Source organism: Porites lutea, chromosome 13 (genome assembly GCF_958299795.1).
Source record: "Porites lutea chromosome 13, jaPorLute2.1, whole genome shotgun sequence".
NCBI classification, from domain to species: Eukaryota; Metazoa; Cnidaria; class Anthozoa; order Scleractinia; family Poritidae; genus Porites; species Porites lutea.
This window is the reverse complement of record NC_133213.1, coordinates 18,776,834-18,798,318: the sequence shown is the minus strand read 5'-3', so window position 1 is coordinate 18,798,318 and position 21,485 is coordinate 18,776,834. Positions and strand designations below refer to the sequence as shown.

At 37.0% G+C, this 21,485-nt stretch overlaps 1 protein-coding gene across 1 annotated transcript in view; it reads left to right on the top strand.

Moving 5' to 3' along the window:
• The first annotated feature begins 643 nt into the window (after positions 1-643).
• LOC140922906 (uncharacterized) overlaps positions 644-21,485 on the top strand; it is a 34,773-nt gene continuing 13,931 nt past the window's right edge. The window contains exons 1-26 of the mRNA XM_073372952.1: positions 644-890; positions 2,906-2,992; positions 3,864-3,931; positions 4,347-4,457; positions 5,646-5,718; positions 5,817-5,884; positions 6,287-6,409; positions 7,400-7,621; positions 8,294-8,383; positions 8,985-9,107; positions 9,704-9,769; positions 10,183-10,485; positions 11,583-11,651; positions 12,313-12,387; positions 12,963-13,043; positions 13,756-13,811; positions 14,819-14,915; positions 15,452-15,578; positions 15,843-15,898; positions 16,214-16,362; positions 17,255-17,318; positions 17,777-17,880; positions 18,538-18,604; positions 19,087-19,205; positions 19,723-19,797; positions 20,908-20,968. Of these exons, the coding sequence (XP_073229053.1) occupies positions 752-890; positions 2,906-2,992; positions 3,864-3,931; positions 4,347-4,457; positions 5,646-5,718; positions 5,817-5,884; positions 6,287-6,409; positions 7,400-7,621; positions 8,294-8,383; positions 8,985-9,107; positions 9,704-9,769; positions 10,183-10,485; positions 11,583-11,651; positions 12,313-12,387; positions 12,963-13,043; positions 13,756-13,811; positions 14,819-14,915; positions 15,452-15,578; positions 15,843-15,898; positions 16,214-16,362; positions 17,255-17,318; positions 17,777-17,880; positions 18,538-18,604; positions 19,087-19,205; positions 19,723-19,797; positions 20,908-20,968 (2,673 nt within the window). The 5' untranslated portion in view covers positions 644-751. The remainder of the gene's footprint in view (positions 891-2,905; positions 2,993-3,863; positions 3,932-4,346; positions 4,458-5,645; positions 5,719-5,816; positions 5,885-6,286; positions 6,410-7,399; positions 7,622-8,293; positions 8,384-8,984; positions 9,108-9,703; positions 9,770-10,182; positions 10,486-11,582; positions 11,652-12,312; positions 12,388-12,962; positions 13,044-13,755; positions 13,812-14,818; positions 14,916-15,451; positions 15,579-15,842; positions 15,899-16,213; positions 16,363-17,254; positions 17,319-17,776; positions 17,881-18,537; positions 18,605-19,086; positions 19,206-19,722; positions 19,798-20,907; positions 20,969-21,485) is intronic.

The following is a 21,485-nucleotide window of genomic DNA, read 5'->3' as shown; positions in this document are numbered from 1 at the left end:
AAAAGGCGACACGTGTCACCTTTTCTCGCGAGGGGTGATTTTCACGCGCGTTCGCGTTTCGCTCGCTCTACTATCCCTGAGGAAAAATGGAGTACTACTCGTAGTCTAGTCTCGCAGCAGAAAAAAAAACAACAAAGGCGCCAAAAAACACAACAGCCAAAGGTGATAACAAAAAAATAGCCTGAAGATGTCAGTGAAAAAGGTACACCAATTTCTTTGCATTCAATTTCGTTTTACGTGCATTTTGCTTTTCGTTCGCTTTTTGTTTAGAGGGAACACGTGACGTACGAAGGCTACGTTTTGCTCGGGGATCGCTCGGGGAAGTCTTTACCCTGGTTACCAGAGGTATTTCTCGAGTGAGGCGGGAATTTTCGGTGTTGGCCGAAGTCCGAAGCCGCGAAAAAAAACTTTTGCTTTTCGCTTTTCGCATTTTTCTGACTTCACGGAAACCGGAAACCGCGCTAGGAACCTGAAAGTCCCTGGCTCCCTTCTGGCACTAGTCTTCAGACCCAGACCTCCCTCATTCATCCAATATGGCGGCTTTGTGAAGTTCCAATCACGGGCAGGCAGGCACGAGGAGCTTCGCATTTAAAACTGGCCTCCTTTCGTAGAAAGAAGGTCCATTAAGAGATTTTACTTTAAAATCTGACTTAGATGAAAATTATTCGTTTTGAAACAATGTAGGTGCTGGAAACAGCTGAAAAACATTGATCTTTGTGAGCAGCTCATTTTAAGCACACCAGTGAAAATTATGTCAGCGGATGAAAGAAGTTCTTTGTACTCGCGGTCGCGTTCCAGTGACAGCTTGAAACCTCAGATGGTGTTTGAACTTTTCGAATTGGTTGGTGTGTTAAGAGTACGTCCGCGTGTGTCTCAGCAGTTTTCCAAAGGTAAGCAAGCATGTCCAGTCTTCAGCATGATTTCCTCTGTTTCCTACGGGGCAGTGGAAAATGAAGACTGCAGACTGACAGCGGACTATTGTTTTTTGGGTTAGAAAACAATGTGACTGCTGTTGTCACGTTCTCATTTCCACTGTGTAAACAATAGTCCGCAGTCTGCATTTAATTTTACACTGACCGGTTACGTACATCCATAGCTACATGAGGGTGGGGGGGGGGGGGGGTACGAATACTGCAAAACCATACAGAAATACATATAAACACTGCACAGAGCAACATGAGAAAACCGCAAATGGCATTGAAATTACCTAAAAATTTCTAAACACTGCAAACAGCTTGGTATTGTAAAACCACAATACTGCATCGTAAAATAAAAATTTCCGAGCAAAACTGGATCACTGCAAACCATTATGCCCCCTCTCCTACAAAGCTTGTCCATCGTGCCTGGTACAGGATCATTATGAAATCAATTATTAGTCTGAAAGGTCATCCTTCCCTCCGCCCCACACCACATTGGGCAGCAAGGCAAGGGAGATGTCTAAATTCTCTGTGTTATAATGCCATCCCATGAAGACACAGACTAAGTTATACAATTATGTATAAATATCTAGTTGGCAGCCATGAACGATCTAGCCTCCTACGCAGACATTTTTAGCGGAGCTCGTTTTTCATCCCTCCCCACAAACGCCTGCTCAACCGGAAACAACATTCCTTTCCCATTGTTTTATTTGCGCAGTAACTGACCAATCAACAGTTGTGCAATTAAGTGTTGACAGGCTCAACACGACTAAAATGTGACCCTAGAGTCACCGTTTTCCTTCTTTTCTTTCTTTCGCCAAGGTTATGCAGTGCATGGAGTATTCCAAAATTTGACTAAATCTTATTTTTGCTGCCATGAATCTAACATTTATTACAGGTCCACAAAACTTTCCCAGTGTTTCATGTAGATCGAGTAATTACAGATTACCTTGCGGTCAAGGTCAACTTTCCAGAATTTGGAAAGTACAATGTGATTGGCTAAGCATGGGAAAGGAATGTTGTCTTCGGTTGAGCAAGCGTTTGAGGGGAGGGATGAAAAACGAGCTCCCCTAAAAAAAGCCTGCGTAGGAGGAAAACCTCTGTTGTTCAAACAAACCTAACATAATCTAAGGTCACATTTCACACTATCACGAGCTTATGAGTCGTGTTTGGCCTATCAACACTTTACTTCAAATGACTCGCTGAAACTGTCTTGACTCAATAGCAAGCAGTAGTACGTATAGTCTATTGTCACAAACTAGGCAGGTAATGTTCAATGGTTTGTATACTGCCATTTTTGCAAAATTCTGTGACATCCCGAGATGGTTTTATAATGCTGGGAATTAAGACATCTCTCTCGCCTTGCCACCAGTTAGGTGGTGGGGCGTAGAGACGGATGACATTTCAGACTAATCAATTGTTGCTATCAAGAATTTTGATTTCTGGTCTTGTATACAAACATGAGTGTGATTTGTCTAAGAGGAATGAGGGGACGGTCCGTGCAATCTGCAAATATCAGCAATATTTGCATACACATTGCATAAGATGGAAAAGGGTCTTGTAAATTTTTTGGGGGAAATTACAGGTCAAAGTTCAGGTCACTGTGATAGTGATAGATAATTAGGACAAAGAGTATCTCCTAGTTGCAATCACTACCCATGTGTTTTAAAATGAGGGGGACACTGTTTGACTTAGTTACCTGTCGATAAACATTGACCTGTACTCGTAACCTTTGGAATGTGACCTGTAAAAGGAACAAAGTTTGCAATGGCAAATCCAGAGGGAGGAGGTATGGAGCACTGAAGTCCCTTAACCCAAATTCTTTGGGCACATTAATTGTAAGTGAACTTACTGCCCTTAATGACAGCCCTGCCATAAAAACTAGTTGCAATATTGTACTCAAATTTAAACCTTCCATTTAGCATTGCTGGTTCTAACCCTAGCTGTTAATGAAATCACACCTTTTGAGATTCTTTTTTGGTTCACAGATGATATAAAAAGACTGCCATCTATTGAACAAGCTGTTTGGCATAAGGACAGCAAGTACAATCTGATGGTGCTGCTCTGTAGCAATGGTAATAAAAGTATAGTACAATAAAACCTGAGGTAGATGCATACATGTAGAGTTATCTTTTAGCATAGGAATATTGAATGCATTCAATTTTAGATCACAAGTTTTGGACACAGCAAGTTTAATGTAATGGTTGCTGGCTGAAAATGACTGATACAAAACTAGATTGACATTGACACTCCAGCACCTTTAATTATGGGTGAGAGGAAATTAGGATGAGCTTAAGACAGCACAAGACCAGTTACAACATTCATGTTGTAAATTGGAAATCTCAAAGAATTTCTTAAATATATTTTACACTTTATGGGGAGCCCTTTTTTGCACAGTTTCACTAACTTGAACGTTTTGGTTTGTTTTTCTCCAAAATACAAATGAGCACCACTCTTGAATAAGCAACACACCATAAAATGTTATAGAACCTGCAATACTCTTTCAAGTAAATATGGTTTTTATCTTGAATGTTTTTCTTGGCTATAAAATTGCCACAACTGGTGACAAAATGGTTGACATGCTGTCACACAGAGGGTTTTTTTTAGGAACCATAATAAACAGAATCTCCTCCCTCCACCCCTTGGCCAATTTTTGGTTGATTATTGCTTCTCACGAGCCTCATGAGTAGGAGTACAACATTGAAAAGGGGAGAGGAGAGGGTGGGGGCAGCCTGGAAAGGATACTATTGGAAACTGCTTTAAACTATTTTTAATATGAAAGAGTTTAAAACTTGGTCATTTATGTCATTTTGGCCAAACTGTCTCCAAAAATTTTGTTGTGAATTGTGGTGTGGCTAATAAACTTATTTGACTCTTTTGTGTAAAAGCTTGATTTCCTGTTACGTAAAATTTTGATAATATTTTACCGTGTTTTTATCTCCCCAGGTTCCATGTTGTTGAGGGGAGAAGAGAGAGGCAGACCTCCAGTTATAAAACAAATTTCTTGGTTTCAGGTATCTGTATAATGTTATTACTGACAGTAGAACCTCAATAAGTTGAACTTGGATAACTCTAATTCCCCGCTAACATGAACTGTTTTTTTTTCCCATCAGAGTTCAAGTTACTAAGGTTCTATTGTATTTTTATTATTGATTGAGGCTGTGTATGATGTGAAAAATTATGTAGTTAGAGGAAAATGTCATCCACTGCTCAAGGCCAAATTAAAGGTAGAGGTGGATAACAGCCTCCAAGATCTGCATGATTCTTCACATCATACAAAAGACAAATTAAATAATAATATTGTTTTATTGTTCATTGAAAATAGTTTATTTCTATGTTCTTAGCAATATTTTACCATATTTTACCTTTGAAAGATTAGCTCCCAGTCCTTTAGTCCTAACAAGTGAAATTTTATGGTCATTTCATCAGAATCCTGCAAAGTGCATCAGAACAATAACATTGGACCCTTCTGGCTCATGGGTGGTGTGTGCATGTATGAACAGCTGCCTCTATGTTGTACCTGTCGCTGGTGTCGTCATGGTAAGGTTCTGGTATAGCTGTTGTGAGCTAAAATCTTTCCTCAGTTAAAATCAGTGATTCAGCTATTTTAGGTCAGCTTATTGCTAGGGTTCTTACCCTTGTAACGTAGGCTGATATTCTTATTGAGAAAAATCTCAGATGGCTGGGTCACGTGCATAGAATGGATAATAACAGACTACCAAAGCAGCCGTTATACTCTCAACTCTGTTTGGGAATGCATAATCAAGGGAGGCCTTGATTCGGGCTGAAAGATGTTGTAAAGAAAAACATGAAACTTTGGAGAGACGCTGATCTCAACTGATGGCAGGAGAGTGGCAAGGACAGACCTACCTGGAGGAGACTTATTAAACCTTAGAACAGTCTTAGTCGAATGGACTGACTGCACCCGTGATAGTGATAATGATGATGAACCTATAGGCTAAAGACTGGCTTAACATGAGAACAGATTTTATGTAAAACACCGCCAACCTTTTTATTGCTAAAACCGGCTCCAAAGCACAACTTAGATTAACAGTCCATCATTGGACAAGGCAAGACCAAAATTAGCCCAATTTGTTTGGTGAATTCCTTCTTGTAGTCTAACATCGTAATGACTAGGCAGAGTGTGGTAATTAAAGAAACATAAGTCACCATGATGTATGTCCAACAAAATGTTCTGGTTTGTCCAAATTAAAGAGTAACATACAGGCTTATATATACAGGGCTCGCCCAGTCTTGAAAAGGCCTTGAAAAGTCCTTAAATTTCTGTGCAAGTCCTTGAAAAGTCCTTGAATTTTCTTCAACTTTGAATGTCGTAGCCCGGAAAGAGTTTTTTGATGCGTTTTGGTTGTCCAAGACAGAATATAAATCACAGCTCAGAGAATTATAAATATAAATTTTATATAAAGTGCTCTTTTTTTTATGCTATAATTAACTATCAATTTAAGACAAGTGAACTGAAACATGTAGAGAAGTTGGTGAAGCAAACAGTTCAAGCCTTAAAGCCTTATTAGAACAGACTAGGAATGTACATTTTTGTACAATCTGTGAAGCTATATTCCTAGTAGGTGGTCCTTGAAAATCTCATGTGGTCCTTGAAAAGTTCTTGAAAAGTCCTTGAAAATGGTTGCAATTTTTTGTATGAATCCTGATATAGCAGAGTGAATTGTACATCCTTTTTTTCTCAAAATTTTGTTTCTTTTCATTCAGAGTAATACTCATATTTCTTCTGAGTATTGGTCGACCAGGGACATCACTCTAATTTTAAGATGCGAAAGACGAGGTAAGAGATTCATATTAATTTTGGGTGATTTGAGAGTGAAATTTGTAGGAATTAATTATTTTTCTGGTTTTAAGACCCGTTGGTGTTTTTTTTTTGAGGTCTCCCATCCAGTATTGTTTGGTGGCATAGCGTGGATGATTTGGATATTGGTATCATTGGAACTGAGGCTAGTAATGCGCAAACTTTCATTATCATGTTTGAAGAAAGACTTTCCCTTTTCTAGGCTTTCTGTTTTTTTCATGATGGGCTAATGACTAGAAAAGCAGTCACAGAAATTTTGCAGTGTTCTGTGATCTTCCTAGATTGTTCTGGTAGATCTAGTAACAGAGGGAACAAAGCACCTATATATTATTTTTACATCCAAAATCTGTTCAAACTCTGTTATTGGGCTCCTTTTTTTGTTATCGACCTTGGCTTCATCTCAGTCCATGAAAACAAACAAACAAACAAGCAAACGAAACGTTGCCATTATCCAGCAATTTTGACTTTATGCTTAGTAATGCATACATGTACATACATGGATAAATTTGTGGAGTTTTTCAGACACATGACTTTTGTTTTTCTTCAGCTTGGTGAGGTATTGTTTGTGGATTTGAGGTTGAAGATGATGGTTGCATCAGTTGAAGTGAAGGAGAGTATCAAGTCCTTAGAGTTGATGCAGGATAAACAACATGAAACCACTGCACTGCTGGTGAATATATTACCTTTTTTTTATTAGTGTAGTCGTCATAGCGTTTTTAGGAAATGTCTTCCATGTTCTATGGTGCACAACCCATCAGCCAAAAATTGATGGTACATCATTTGCTTGACTTACCTCTTGGTTGTAGTGATAATATTATAGTAATCCTTTTAATAATAATAATAATAATAATAATAATAATAATAATAATAATAATAATAATAATAATAATAATAATAATAATAATAATAATGATGATGATGATAATAACATCAAGAAAGTATCAGAGAGAGCTACTATGACAGAGATTCAAAAGATCTCCATGCTGGGATCTGTGCGAATCCTCAGAAAGGTGCTCAGTGTATGAACAGAATGATTGACTTGAGTGACTGACGCTCTAGGTGCATTGTTTGGGCCCGGCTGATGCACAAAAAGAACACCAGCAAAGACTGTGATAAAAGAGATAATAATAATAATAATAGAATGTTTTCAATTAAGGCAATATGAACCAAAGGAGACATTGTGGATAAAAATTTGAAGAAAAAGGCCGTATATTTTGAGATCTGAGAAGGAGGCAGATATGACATTGAGAAGCAGTTCTCGTTCTTTGATGATGATGACTATGAGGACAAAAATGATGATGACAAAGATGACAATGGCGATGATGATGATGATTGTGATTGTGTTGAAGGTGATGATGGTGTTTGGACGTTGTGATGTAAGTGATGATGATGACAATAACTTTTATGGTTATGGTGATGTTTATAGTAATGGTGGTGATGGAGTGATGATGATGATGGTGACATTGTGGATAAAATTATGGATGGTGATGATGATGATGATGATGATGATGATGATGATCGTGGAGATGACATTGACCACAATACAGTAAGAGTGGTGGTTGTCCCTTCCCCAGAGTTTGCAATGCATACTGCAGAAGAAACAATTTGTTTGTGTATAGTTATAAAAAAAAGGTATTCATTGGTTTTAATTCCCTGTCAGATCAACACAATATCTGGCGACACAGTTCAGATGCAGTTAGAGTGCAAGTCTATGAAGAAAGCAAGTTTTGAACAGATGAGGAGTCCAGTTTCAGCCTCTTTTACAACCTCCATTGCTGTTGCTATGGGTTATGAAACACTAAGTACAAGGACCATACCAGTGGAAAGTGTGTTCTTAGGAATGGGTGATCTTCAGGACAAAATGCAACCCATGCCTGTTAAGGTATGTATGCCTTACATACATATCAAAGTCCCAATAGCGACCAACATCAATTTTCTCCTAACAATATCCATATAATGTCAAGAGATTAGGTTACGAGAATTAATTAAATGATCACCGAAGAGAAAATGCTTTGATCTTTTCTCAAATTCTCTCAACTTATTCTTTAAAGAAATGTATTGAGATCAGTTTGGAGAATTTGTATGTGGACATTGGGGCTTAAAGGTTTAAGGGAAAATGCTAAGAATTTAATTTTGCAAATATTGAAAAACAGATGAGACTGTGAAAGTGCTTTCAGAGGGGTTTTATTCGACTCAGAAGTTAGAACCAACTTGTGCAGCATTATAAACAGTACTACGGGAAAGTACTGCTCAGTAGCTTCCAGTTGAATGGTAACACTTAGATGATTTCATCCACAGACTCAAAAGGTAGAATTTTTTATTTATAATCCATAATTCATTCTGGCAGTGAAATGATCTTGGACAACGTCTTTGGATACATTTAAATCATAATAAAGGCACCTTTACAGTGAGAATAGCAAAACTGACAACAAGCTTAAAGTTACATGCATAACTGGGTGAACAATTATTTTGTTATTGAGGCGTGTGAAATCCATTTTCATGTCAAACAATTTCATCAACCCTAACTGAGTTGTGTTCTTTTCTTAACTTTCAGTCCAGTTCTGGTAACATCCAGTTCTCTGTTCAGTATGCGAGAAATCAGGTGTTCATTGGAGCTCGCAATAGAACTACTGATATTCTTGAGGTAAGAAAATGATTTTTCTTCTTCTTCTTCCTGTATTATTGTTGTTGTTGTTTTCCATTTTGCTCTGAGTTCTGGCTGTTCTCATGCTGACGAACCTCCCAAGAGAGCCTCGAGTCATAACAAATGACTAACGGCCCCTTAGGTACACTCTGCTGCTACTTAAAAGTCAAGCACCTTCCCCAGAATCCCAGGCTTTTCCTAATAACGTAGTTTTTTGTCCTATTCTAACCCTAATTCCAGTTTTTCATTCCCTTGTCCAAGTTTCTTAGTAACACTAATGTCGACATTTTCACACCCCACATTCTTCTATTCCTCTCTTCAAAGCCTTGTCTTTTTCAACTTTGTCAAATTATTTTCATGTATCCCATCTCCAGGTATAACAATGTCCACAATGTCCACTTCTTGCTCACTACAATAATGTCAGGTCTTCGTCTTCTTGATTTAACAACGTTATCACATTAGATGTTCATATCCCAAAGTAGCTTTACTTCATCATTCTCCACAACCCCTCTTGGTAAATATTCTTACATTTATTCAATCGTTTACAAAAGAGCGCTAGCATGCGGTAAGGCTCATTTTTGTTAAATAAATGTTCTTTCAGATTTATGACATTGATGTGGAAAATTTACCAATGTTTGTTTATCAACTGCCTCCCGGGGCAACAGATGTGTTAGTGACTGACAGAGTGATATTTACTGTTATTCATAAGAAAAGTTCTGGTGAGGTTAGTACATGTAAGATTTTTATTATCCTTTTGTGTGGTGAGGTTAATAATATTTAAACCTTGCATTCTGACATCAGCAGGTTATCCTTGATTGCCCTTTGACATACACCATCCATGTTTTCTGTCTTTGTTTTGGTTCTTCTACGGTGCAAGTAGAACCAGTACCAGACCCAACTGACAGTCAACATATGTTCATGCTAGAATGCCCTGATGCCTTCCGCCATGCAATGGCTGGCAAAGATTGATTAACAGAATAATACATACTTCAGTCTTCTTTTCAATGCTAATAACGTCTGATACATACGTATGTGTAACCCAGCAGATTTCCACAGGGCTCAGTTTTGGTCTGATCACTAAATCCCTCCTTGCAAAACTGTTCTCCCCAAACCGAATATTAACTCTACTTCTCTCTAACGGCAAAATATGTTGGGTTATGGGAGGGTTTGGTGGGCATTTTCTTGCAATCTTATACCATTCCTTGAGAGATTGGTATAAACTTTTATTAGTAAGTCACTCACACAACTTCAGAGCCCTGAGTCAAGCAATTGGTGGTACAGAGGTTTAACCATCTTTACTGTTTTTTTTTTTATCTTCAGACTTTCTTGTGTGTTCAGTCCAGTCAGCTAGCTGAGACATCATTAGCTGTTCCACAGGGCCATCAGGTAATAAATCTACACACTGATTAATTTACAAAAAAGGAAATAAAAATTAATGAAACCAGGGGATGTTCAGGTCCTAGGTAGCACATCAGTCAGTAATTTAATTCATTGTTTTTAAACAATGCGTAAACATTTGTCGTATGTTTGTCATCATATTTTTCTTAGCGTCGCGCAGATTGGTCCCTGTTTTCAAGGCCCTATTCATGGCTAGACTTTAATCATGATAAGACCAGGTAGTTTATGGTACAACTGTATTCATTGGTCGAGATTTGAGACACTGTCTAGCTATAAAAGTTCTGCTATTTCAGACCTGGTCATTATTCGTCTAGCTTGCACGAAAGCAAACAGTTACAGTAATTTTGTTACCCACCCTCCCTCCCTCCCTAATTAAAATTATCAACCTCTTCACTTCTCAGAAAACAGACTCAAGTATTATTCAGACTTTCCTGTTGCCTCCAGGAGAAAAACCAGTTGCCATGTTTCAACACTCAGACACTGTGGACAGTGTAGTGAATGAAGATGTTGCCTGGATTAATTCTGGCGCCTTGTCACAAAGCGTTGACGGTCTTATCCTGGTCACAACATCAGGTGTTTTTCAATGCAAGCCAAAGACGTCACCGGAGAAGTTGTTCCTGGAACTCGCTGTCAACAGTGCTGACACATCAGCAGCTGATATTTTGGCTATCACATCTGGTCTTGATGTCAATAAATTGTATGAGGTGAGTGCACAGGCAGTGATAATGGATTTTAACTCAAATATGTGTCATGTATAATTGTTGAGTAGGAGGAATATGATTGTCTTGGTAAGCAGGGTCCACAGTTGTGACCAGGTGGTCTCCAGTGTGCCTAAAAACTGAAATCTATCAACCAGAATTTCAAAGCTAGTTGCCAGTATGCGACTGGATATTATGTTTTCACTCCAGTATCTTGAACAGGTATTCAGGAGAAAAGGTTTTGGCTACTACTTTTTGTTCTCTGGGGACCAAAAATTGTTAGTCTAGTCGCCAGTTGGCTACCATGATTAGCCAATTAAAATTAATTTAATTTGGAACCCTGTGTAGTCCTGAAAAGGACTGTTGTTGACAGTGACTGACAGTTCAACAACTTGTGTGGTAGTCATCTCATGAAGCCTAGATGTAAATAAGTTTTGTTGGACGAATACATGTACATTTGTACCTCCACCAAGGGCCACCTCTCCACATGTACACCAGCCACCTCTCTACAACAGCCACTTTTTTATGGTAGACAGCCCATACATTGACTCTTGTTTAAACCTCTCTGCAATGGCCACCTTTCTACTACGGCCAAATAATTTCTTCTGTCTCCAAGGTGGCCATTGTGGAGAGGTTTAATTGTACGGCACTTTTTGTATATTATTTTGTGCCAACCCTTAACTTATTAGCAAACTGGTATGTGCACAAACATTTTTTTTTTTTCGATTAACTATTTGTTCACTGTTTATGGCTGCCAATTCAGAACTAACGTGTCAAAGAGTGTTGTAACTCTTCAATCGTAGAAGTTACCAACAGTTTCAAAGTTACTTCCTCTTATGACCGTGCAGGAGCCAGATTGATTAAAATGTCCTAACACAAATTTTACATTTACTGATTTATTAACAATGGTATGTTGTTATGAGACAATGTATCCACAAAATATCTTTTTAAGATTGCTTCCTTAATCTGGCTGTAGAATCACTTTAAAGTATTATAACATTCTTGCCTTTGATATGAGATGTCTTTCTTTTTTCTGGTTTGCATTTCTAGATTCTGCTTGCTATTAACCTACAAAAGGTCTTATTTTCTTGTTTTTGTAACAGATGGCCGGTGATGAGGCATTGAGAAATGAAAACTATGAGCATGCAGTGGAATTATACCATCTATCAAAGGTAATTTCAACCATGGTGATTGATATACTAGGTGAATAAACAGTCCTTGAACATAGAACACTCTACTGGGAAACATCAGACAAATAGAGGTGCCCAGTGAATTTAAGATTAAGCTTTTAAAAACACCATGTTAGATAATGCCTGTACATCTTTGCCTTGATAACTTAATTTATTGTCTAGTCTCTTAAAATGTTTTAGTCTTTGTTTTGTTTTTTGTCAGGGCTCCATTGAAACTAGCTCTCCTAAATTGGATGCTCCTGGATAAATATTGATTTAAATGATTAATAATTCAATCAACTGAAAAGCATTATTGTTATAAAAAACATGAAACAACTTTCCTTTAAAAATTTTTTGGCAGCATCATTGTCTGGAAGTAAATTACTGCTCTTTAATTTAAATTTCATTCGAATGGTCGTACATTAGAATTTCATCCACAGCCTCAAAAGCTTAAACCACCTTGTACAGTATAATAAACGTACCAAAGGAATGTATTGCTCAGTAGCTTTCATTTAAATGGTCACACATTAGGATTGGAATTCATCCACAGACTCAAAAGTTAAAGTTAAACTATGCATGTTGTAAATTGAAAAGCAATTGAGAGACTTGTGACTGATTCAGTAACTGCTGACTTGATTTGTTGTCCTATTTTTTGTTTATACAGTGCTCATTTGAGAGAAGAGTTTCTCAGTTTGCTAAGTATGGAAGAGTTGCTGATATTCTTACATACCTCAGACAGGTACTTGGTACTTTTGTAATCAGGTTATCTGGGCTGTTAACTACTCTGATGCTCTTACACCCTGTAAGCTAGCATGGGTGGAGACCAATGCCTGTAGAAGAAAACAGTTATGTACACAATGTATTGCAAAATGAAGAACCTAAACCATCCTCTTCATTATCTTCCACTGACATGTGCGGAGAATGGCTGTCTAGATACACCTTAAGGAATAAATCAGATTGATCAGCTATGTGATTGTTATAAGAATCTTACCACCTGCAGAACTAAACACACTGAGGACTTTTTCAACTTTTAAGTACTTTTATCAATGTATATAGATTTATTTATAATGTAATATAGAATATATCTAATCTATCTTTTTCTTCCCATTGTAATATAACTCATAAATTCTGATCAGTGAATTACTTCAATAGATTTGAATAAACCATTAATTATTGTAATAAATTATTATTATTATTATTATTATTATTATTATTGTTAGTTTTTCTATTATTAATCTAAGGACTGATCATGAGTTGGATCACTGCTTCATACATCACTAAGTTGTTCTCTCTTCAATCTTATCATTTTTCAAGGCACTGAGTAAGCACAGTGATGTACATACTGCTGAGAGAAAACACTTGTCCAACCTGACTCTATTCTGCTTCATACAACAGGTCAGTTAAAGTGCTGTTCAGTCTTGTTTTAACTGGCAATGAAAGTACAAGAGTCCTTATTTCACTTTGCTAACAAGACCTCGATACAAGTGTACACCCAAGCACAAGAACTAGTGTAGGGGCCAAAAGGATAACATTATAGTTTACTTGGCCTCTAGACACCAAAAATTATACTTTATACTAGTAGTAATAAAATTAATGGTAATAGTAAAATAAAAAAAAAACATTTACTAGAAATAATAATAAACTAGGAGTAATTGGAGCTTAGGAGAGTGCGTGCGATATGTTTGGTAGGCATACAGGTAGCAGTTGAGGAGAAAGAGTGGATGGTTCTTGCGATCGATAACTATGATTATGGCATATTTTGAACGAAAGGGTTGCGTACAGCAAAACCTCGATTTAAACTGTGTATTAAATAAAAAGGTTTTGAAGGGTAGTGATCGGTGTGATATCGTATGGTTCATCAAGTGCTAGGATATGTTCCAAGGCAGGGGAGAGTCAAAGCCAAAGAAATCCCTAGGGCTTGCAAAAAATCCCATAAAATTCTGGTCCAAAAATCAACCCCCAAAAATCCTATACTTAATTTCCGAGGTGTAAACGTTTTCAATAAGGGATTAAAGTTAGTGATAAATCCAAACATTTAAATGTCATTATTTTGTCTGACGGCTAAGAGGATTATATTTATTTCACCTCAAAATCTAATTTTTGACAGGTACTTCAAAGCACTGGGGATGTAATTCAGCATGCAATTCTGTCAGAGGCATTCAGGTAATAGCCTGCAAAAAAAGTCGTATCTCCTTGCTTCTTGTTGCTAGGGATTTTTTGTTTCTGTGCCTCACCAACAGAAATTCCATACTGATGACCTAAATTAATGTTTATGTAATTAATATGGTAGTTATGGGTTACCAAATGTAAATTTGTTTGATTTTATGTTTCTCCTGGCTGATTATGGTAAAGTTTTTCTGTGAACAAGCTCCAGCAAAAGTCAAATGCTTCTTCTAAAGAAGAAGAATTTTTATATTCCACAAATATTGACGGTTTTGGAAGTTTGGATTTTCCAAGGGTTTTTACCATTTACATGGGAAAACCAGATAAAATGGATGGAAAATCAAATGATTTGCAACATTCTGTTTGGGAATTTTCAAAGAATATGGACTGCGATTTGAGACAATGCCATTTTTAAGCTGATTTACCTACCCTGAAGTAGGTATTTCTTCCACCACATCAAATTTTATAGTTTTACATTTATGCACAAGGAGGGGGACATGGGGATTTGCGGTGTTGTGGTGTTGCTAATTTTTTTACTGTGCGATATTGCTGTGAATAAAATCCGATCTTGTGGTCTTGTGGTGATCCCAAATCATACAGTGTGTGATGTCTTTTTTATTTTAAACCTGCAGTGTTTGGTGAAAAAAAGTTACTTGCGGACCCTTTGTGATGTTGTGGTTTATTTTTTGACACATTTGACCAACTTACCCTTGAGTAGCTGTCAAAACCTATTTACATCACGTGTGGACGTTTTCCCTTTTTCAAGAAACTTTTTAGATCATTAAATCAGAAGATGAAAATCAAATTGTGGTGTCGGTGTTTTGTAAACTTTTTTGCGGTGATGTGGTATTCCTTATTTTTTTCTGTGGCCTTGTGGTGTTGACAATCCCCCAATGCTCCCCTCCTCTTGAGATATCCATCATTTGTGTAAATGGTACATGTCAGCACCCAAATGGGATGCACCCGTACTATCATTATTATTTTTTGATTTTCTTTATAATCTTTAGTCAGTTCCTGAATGACAATTTTGACTATGATGAGTCCACTGCTTTGGAGCAGCTATCAGCATTTGGTCTGAAGAACTTCATGTTTGATGTGGCCAAGGTATGTATTTACACATGGTATATATTTTTCATTGTATCAGCCTGGGACTTGTACATCTTTGTAAGGGACCTCTTGAGGGCTCATTAATGGAGGGGCTTATATCCAAGGGGGCTTATAACTGGGATAAAAAAAAGTGCCTTGAAAGAAGCTACAATATAGCAGCAGAGGTGATCAAAATATGTTTTGAATTTACTGGTTTTTAATTAAAAAGCTTCAAATGTCGTAATAAATTGATTTTGTTTTCAGAGTGGGGCTTAAGAATAATTTGGAACTAAAGGGAGGTTTATATCCCGAGGCACTTTTAATCAGATGTATTTTTTTGTTTCCGGGCCAGGAAATGAGTGTACATGTTGATGGGCTTATAAATGGAGGGGTGGGGGCTTATAGGCATCAGTTTACATTAGCTGTAAATTGTAATATTGTTGTACAGAATTCTAGAAATATGCACTGAAAACCAGTGCAAAACCACATGTGTGTGCTGCCATTTTATTCTCTTCTCTTATTCCTAAATAATATTCAATACCTTGGATGGACAGGCAAGAGGCTTAATGCCAAAAACTCTGGACCTTCTTGCACAGAAGGGACAGTTCCACCTTCCCATTGAGCTGCAGAACAAGCTGGCATCTCGAGGATTTACTGAAATTATCAGCAAAAGTGCTAATGGTAAGCGCAAGAGGAAGCTAGCTTTTTACTAGCTTTTTTTCTGTCATTTAGTTTGTCTATAATACAGGTGCATGCCCAAATTAGGGCTTAAGACATTCCAGAACATTTCATCTACTGTGTTAATTTTGATTTAAAAAAAATTCACCTTAATCCTCTTATTGATAGATTTTGGCCAAGAAAATTTAAGCTCAATTACTACTTTCTTTCCTTTGTTTTCCTCTTCTTAAATTTTTAATGAGTTAATAATATGTAATTTCAATAAAGGTGCCTTTATTCAGTGTATGGACCCTCAAGAAGCTGTCACATTTTTGTTGACTAAGGTGAGGAAGACTTTTGATTTAAATATTGATTTTTTTCCCATTATTTCTATAAATTGATGAGAATTGCCTGTTGGAGCAGGGCTGGAAAAAAGTGCTGTCCAGTCATCCAAGTAAAAATTTCCTGTCGGGCAAGTAACATTTCATTTCCACTTGGGCAAGGGTGCAGGCAAGTTGTCTGCCAACTTAATTGTTTTTAAAGACTTGCCTGGGGGAAGGAAGATTTGAGAGCTGCGTAGGAGCAAGTTAGAATTTCAAGTTTTTTTCAAGCTTTGTGGAGGTCATGATGTAATGTTTCATCATTGCTTTATTTTGCAGCCTGAGACCATTCTTAGCCACATGAAGTTTCTTCTATCTCGTCTGACATCACTTAATGAAGAAAGTCTGGTACACATTGCTCGGGTTTTGGATCCATCGCGCCCGTCATTCAGGTCTCTGGCAAGTAAAGTCAGGCCACCCAGGCAAAGGTAAATGACAACTTTCTCAGGATAATTTTGCTCCTGATTTTTTACCAGTTACAAGCTTGAAGGGAAAAGAAATAGACCAACGTTGACGTTATTTTGAGAGTGGTTGTGGTAACAGTAGTGATAATGATAATGGTGACCATAGCAATAATGATGATGATGATGATGATGATGATGCAGTGGTCCAAGCTGTGACCATTTTGGTTGCCATGGTGAGTAAAAAAAAATTGGGTGGCTAAAATTGTTGTAAAATTCGCCAATTTGGTGACCTGTCATCGGCAATCACATGCCAAGCTATTCCCAAGAAACTTCTCAAGATTTTGTGAGATATGTTTTTCTGTTAGTGATTATGGTCTTTTTAAGTTAAAGTGAAATAGAAATTTGTATGAAATATTATTTATGCTCTGTTTTCTTGATTATTTGCCTAATTTCATCATGGTTAAACTCAGGTTATTAAGCCTTGAGATGTCGCGTGCACCTCTAAATTCAATTGTGATAGTTGGGCAGCCATTTTGATTCTTTCAAAGGTTCATGTAGTGTTGCACAAAGTGTCCCTTTTTTCTGACGACCATTTTATAATTTTAGTTCGCCAAATTTGACTTTGAACAAAGTTGATCTTGGGGCACTGTGATGATGATGTTGATGATTATGATAGTGCTAGTGATGCAGATATTAATCATAGTGATGATGATGATGATGATGATGATGATGGTGACGATGACGACGACGACGACGACGACGACGACGACGACGACGACGACGAAAGTAATGGAAATAAATTATTATCATAATTGTATTATTATGAAAGTGATAATGACAATGGTGTAGTATACTAGATGATTACTCATGCTTGATAACAGTTTGCATTCAGCTATTGGTGCTTTTTTTTCCTTAGAACAGCTTCAAGTAGTTCAATCACTTCCTTGATTTCACTTGAGAGTGTTGTAAGCTTTGGGCAGGTCAGTTCTCTCTCGTTATGTTATATTTTTATTACTATATTATTCATACTAGCAATGAATAAATGGACTTACAAAATGTTTTTTACCCAACCACCTTTTTATCTAGAATCCATCATCTATTCAGGTTACAAAAAAAGTTGGTTTTACAGCTTGCCATTTGGGCAAGTTGTTGCTAGTATTTGCTAGCCCAAGAGTCTTTCTAACTAGCCCAAAAAATTGTTTGATAAGCAGCACTGATTACAGTTCTTTTGTAATTTGAATTTCCCAAACACTTCACTTGCCAGGATTCACTATTCTAGCCCTTTTGCAAAATCCACTTGCCCTGGGCTATTGGACATGATTTTTTTTGCACGCTGTTTATTACCCACATCCATCTATCAATGCGGTTCCTATCTCCACTGGGGATCAAATATGTCACCCTCTTTACGCTAAAAGTCTTTTTTAAATCTTTTTCTCAGGAGGATAATAAACAGCCATCACTTCAAGATATAATTGAGCTGTTTCTCTGTTCTCTTTTGGTCTTGAACCACATCAGAGATCAAAAGTTGGATGCTGTGACAAGGCATGTCTGAATTTTTTTTTAATTATCGTTGGTTTATTCTTTTTTAAAACAATAATTGTTATTATCCCCAAAGCAGTGATTCACCTATGTGTAGAAACCAGCACCAGCTGTAGTGAGCCCTTGGACACACACACATACACCTACAAAACTGCGAGTCCCTGATAAACGAAGCAAAGCAAATTTTCAAGCAATCAGAAGCACTTTCCAAATCTGGGTAGGGACACGTCATTAGTGTGGAATTCCTGCACTCATTCCTCAGACAGCAATTTGCAGGGAAACCAGTTGTGGCATTGTTAATTAAGTGTCAGCCGTTTTCTCAGGGTACACTGTGCATAAGTATTTAACACGTAGACAGTCAAAGGTGTTCTTCATTTTATCTCAGTGCTGAGCAACTGCATAAAAGATTTAATTGAGCTCTTACCTTTTAATTATGAGCAGAAAAGAAGTTAATTGTTCATCCAAATGAATGGATAATTTGTGCATATTTTAAAAAAATGCATCTAAGATGTGTGGTTGTAGGTAGATGAATATCTGAAAATAGACATTTTTCCCTTCCAATTTCAAGATACTTTAAAAATTCATGCATAAGCTACATTTTTACTAAAATAACTAACAAAAGATGTTAACAAAATTAATTCTTCTATCTTTCATTTCTAGAATTTCAGCTGTTAAGTGTATTTGTGGAGGAAATCAAACTGCAGAAGATGGATTTGGAAAAAAGAGGGTAAAATAAACAAACATCATTTCTTGCAAAACTGAAAAACAAAATTATCAGTGCCTTGAAAAGGTACTTTCCAATAGCAGATCCTGGGGAGGGGCCCAAGGGGCCGCCCCACCCCCTCTCCTTATTTTTAGACCAAAATGAGGCCCAAAGGGCAAAAAAAAATTTGGGGGGGAGGCCGGGCCCCCTCTTATCTCAGGGTCTGGATGACCCTCCCCCCCCCCATTATCTGAAGGTCTGGATCTGCCAGTGCTTTCCATTAGCTTTCATGCTGTGTTGTACTAAGGTGGTTCTGACTTATCAGTCTGTGACTGAAATCCTTGGGCATGACAATTCAAATGTCAGAAGACTATAGCTACTGAGCTGTACTTTTACCTTGCGTGCTTAGTTTTCCCATTTTGTTCAAAATTTATGTAAATATGTCCTTAATGAGAGAGGAAAGAGTTGATAAAATTAATTGGATCTCTTTAATTTGCTGTTCACAGCCAGAGAGCACAGTGGAGTTCCTGTGCAGGCCTGTGAGGTTGTCCTGTGGCCAGCAACACACTGCTGTTGTAAGCTCCTCTGGGGATGTGTACACGTGGGGGAGGTCACAGAAAGGAAGGTACATAAAATAATGTCCATATTTATGAACATAGCTAGAATTAAACTGGAAAGCCATAACTATATCAATAATTATTGCTCTTTTATTTAATAAGGTTTTTTCCCTATCTTAGATTAGGTGTTGTATTGATGCATAATGGAACACACTTCCTTAACTTTTGCCCCATGCACTGTATTCTTTTCTGTTCTTTCTTTGTTTGTTGATGATATATTTATTTTTATAAAAGGAACCTGGAGGGCAGGAAGAAGCTAGGAACTACAAGAGAAATCACCTCCCCAAGTGCCTTTTTCTAACTGTATATATTTTGAGAGCTATACTAAATTCTTAGGGTTTCTTAGGGAATTTTATGTATATTTTTTTGTTAGAGCGTATTAGATCATAATAATTTATTTAAATGTTATTTTTGCACTTTACAAATAATAAATTATTTTTATTTATTTTTTATTATTGTATTACTACATATCATGTATTCCTTTATTGTGTACCATCCTATTCTGTTATGTGAATTATTTTACAGGTTGGGCCATGGTGATCTGATAGAGGAAGAAGGAAAATCCATTCCTTTCAGAGTAGAAATCCTTCACATGCATAGGTATCATACAGTAAGCCTCTCACCTCTAGACTGAATTAATTATTGTGGGACAATTTGTCATATTTTTAACATTTTGCATCTGTTGATGATGATATCCTGTGGTGCTACCTTAAGCAAAACCTCTTATGCCAAATATTTTATTTTGCATGGTGCTATTTAGGTTGTTTAAAATTAATGTTGTTGCTGAAAGCTTAACCTAAGTCATCTATTCTCTTTTCACTTCGTTCTATCCATTAGGCAATTTAACGGTTGGTCTCTCGAGACAGACGTTTGTCAAATTGAAATTGAAATTGAAATATTTACAGGGCCTACAAACAGTGATTTTGTTCCAAATAGCTATAGTGAGTCGTGGGATTCGTTTTGTGAAAAATCATTAGTCCCAGTCCAGTGCCAATGAGTCCCAATTAAAAAAAAAAGACTCTGAAATTGAAAATGCTTGGGCCTTTATGTAACCAGACAGTTAATCTGAGGACAGACTCCAACACTCTGTATTACAGTATACTTAAATTAAAACATAGTCCTTCTATTTTAAAGCACAAAAGAGGCTAAAAGAAGTACGTATCATTAAACAACAGCCATTTCCATAACTGCCACAGAAATTACACGAACAGGCAGGTTATTGATTTAGAAAATACACATGTTGAGATTGATCAATCAATCAATCTTTGCATCCTACGGGATGCATGCCATAAATAAATTTGCATCTTTGGGGATTTTTATGCATCAGGGATGCAGGACGCAGAGGTAACAAAATTGCTGTATAAAGGGGAAATAAACACATGCATGATATTATTTGGATAATTAGACATAAGACCTATGATAATCTGTATGTACTGGCTAATTCTGTTTTACTTAAGGCATGTTTGATTGACCGTATTCTGGATTAAGAATAAATGGAATAAACTCTACAAATCATTAATTTTGGTTTGGATTCATTGCATTATTATATAGAAATCTGCTTGAAATAGATATTCCAATGTATGTAGCCTCTAAGAGGTCCATGGAGCATATAGTACAAGAGATTTGTAACAAAACTTTTGCACATTCTTATTCCGGGATCCAATCAATCGAATGCACGGTCCTTAGTCCAGCAATGTTTGGTTGTTGCAGGATAAATGTGTTATCTGTAGCGTGTGGGTTGGAACACACTCTGGCACTGTGTCGTGATGGGGTAGGCATTTTAATCTTCTTCTTAATCTAGAATCATTTTTTCCCCGAAAACAGGCATTAGTAGTAATGAAAAAACAAGCAAACAAATAAAATACATGTAGGGATTTTGTTACAAATTGTTATGGTGAGTCCTGGGACTCATCTTGTGAAAAGTCATGAGTCCCAGTTAAAAAAAGTCTGAAATTGAAAATGCTTACACATCTTTATGTAACCAGACAGTTAATCTGAAGACAGACTCCAAAACTCTCTATTACAATATCCTGAAATTAAAATATAGTCCTTCTATTTTAAACCACAACAAAGTTTAAAAGAAATATGCATCATTTAACAGCAGCCATTAACAATAATTGCCACAGACATTACACAATCACGCCGGATATTTTTACAAATACACATCATCTTCAGATCATTGGATCGATCTTTGCATCCTACAGGACGCATGTCATGAATTATTTTGCGTCCTTGGGGATCAATTTTTATGCATCAGGGATGCAGGATGCAGAGGTGGTAAAATCACT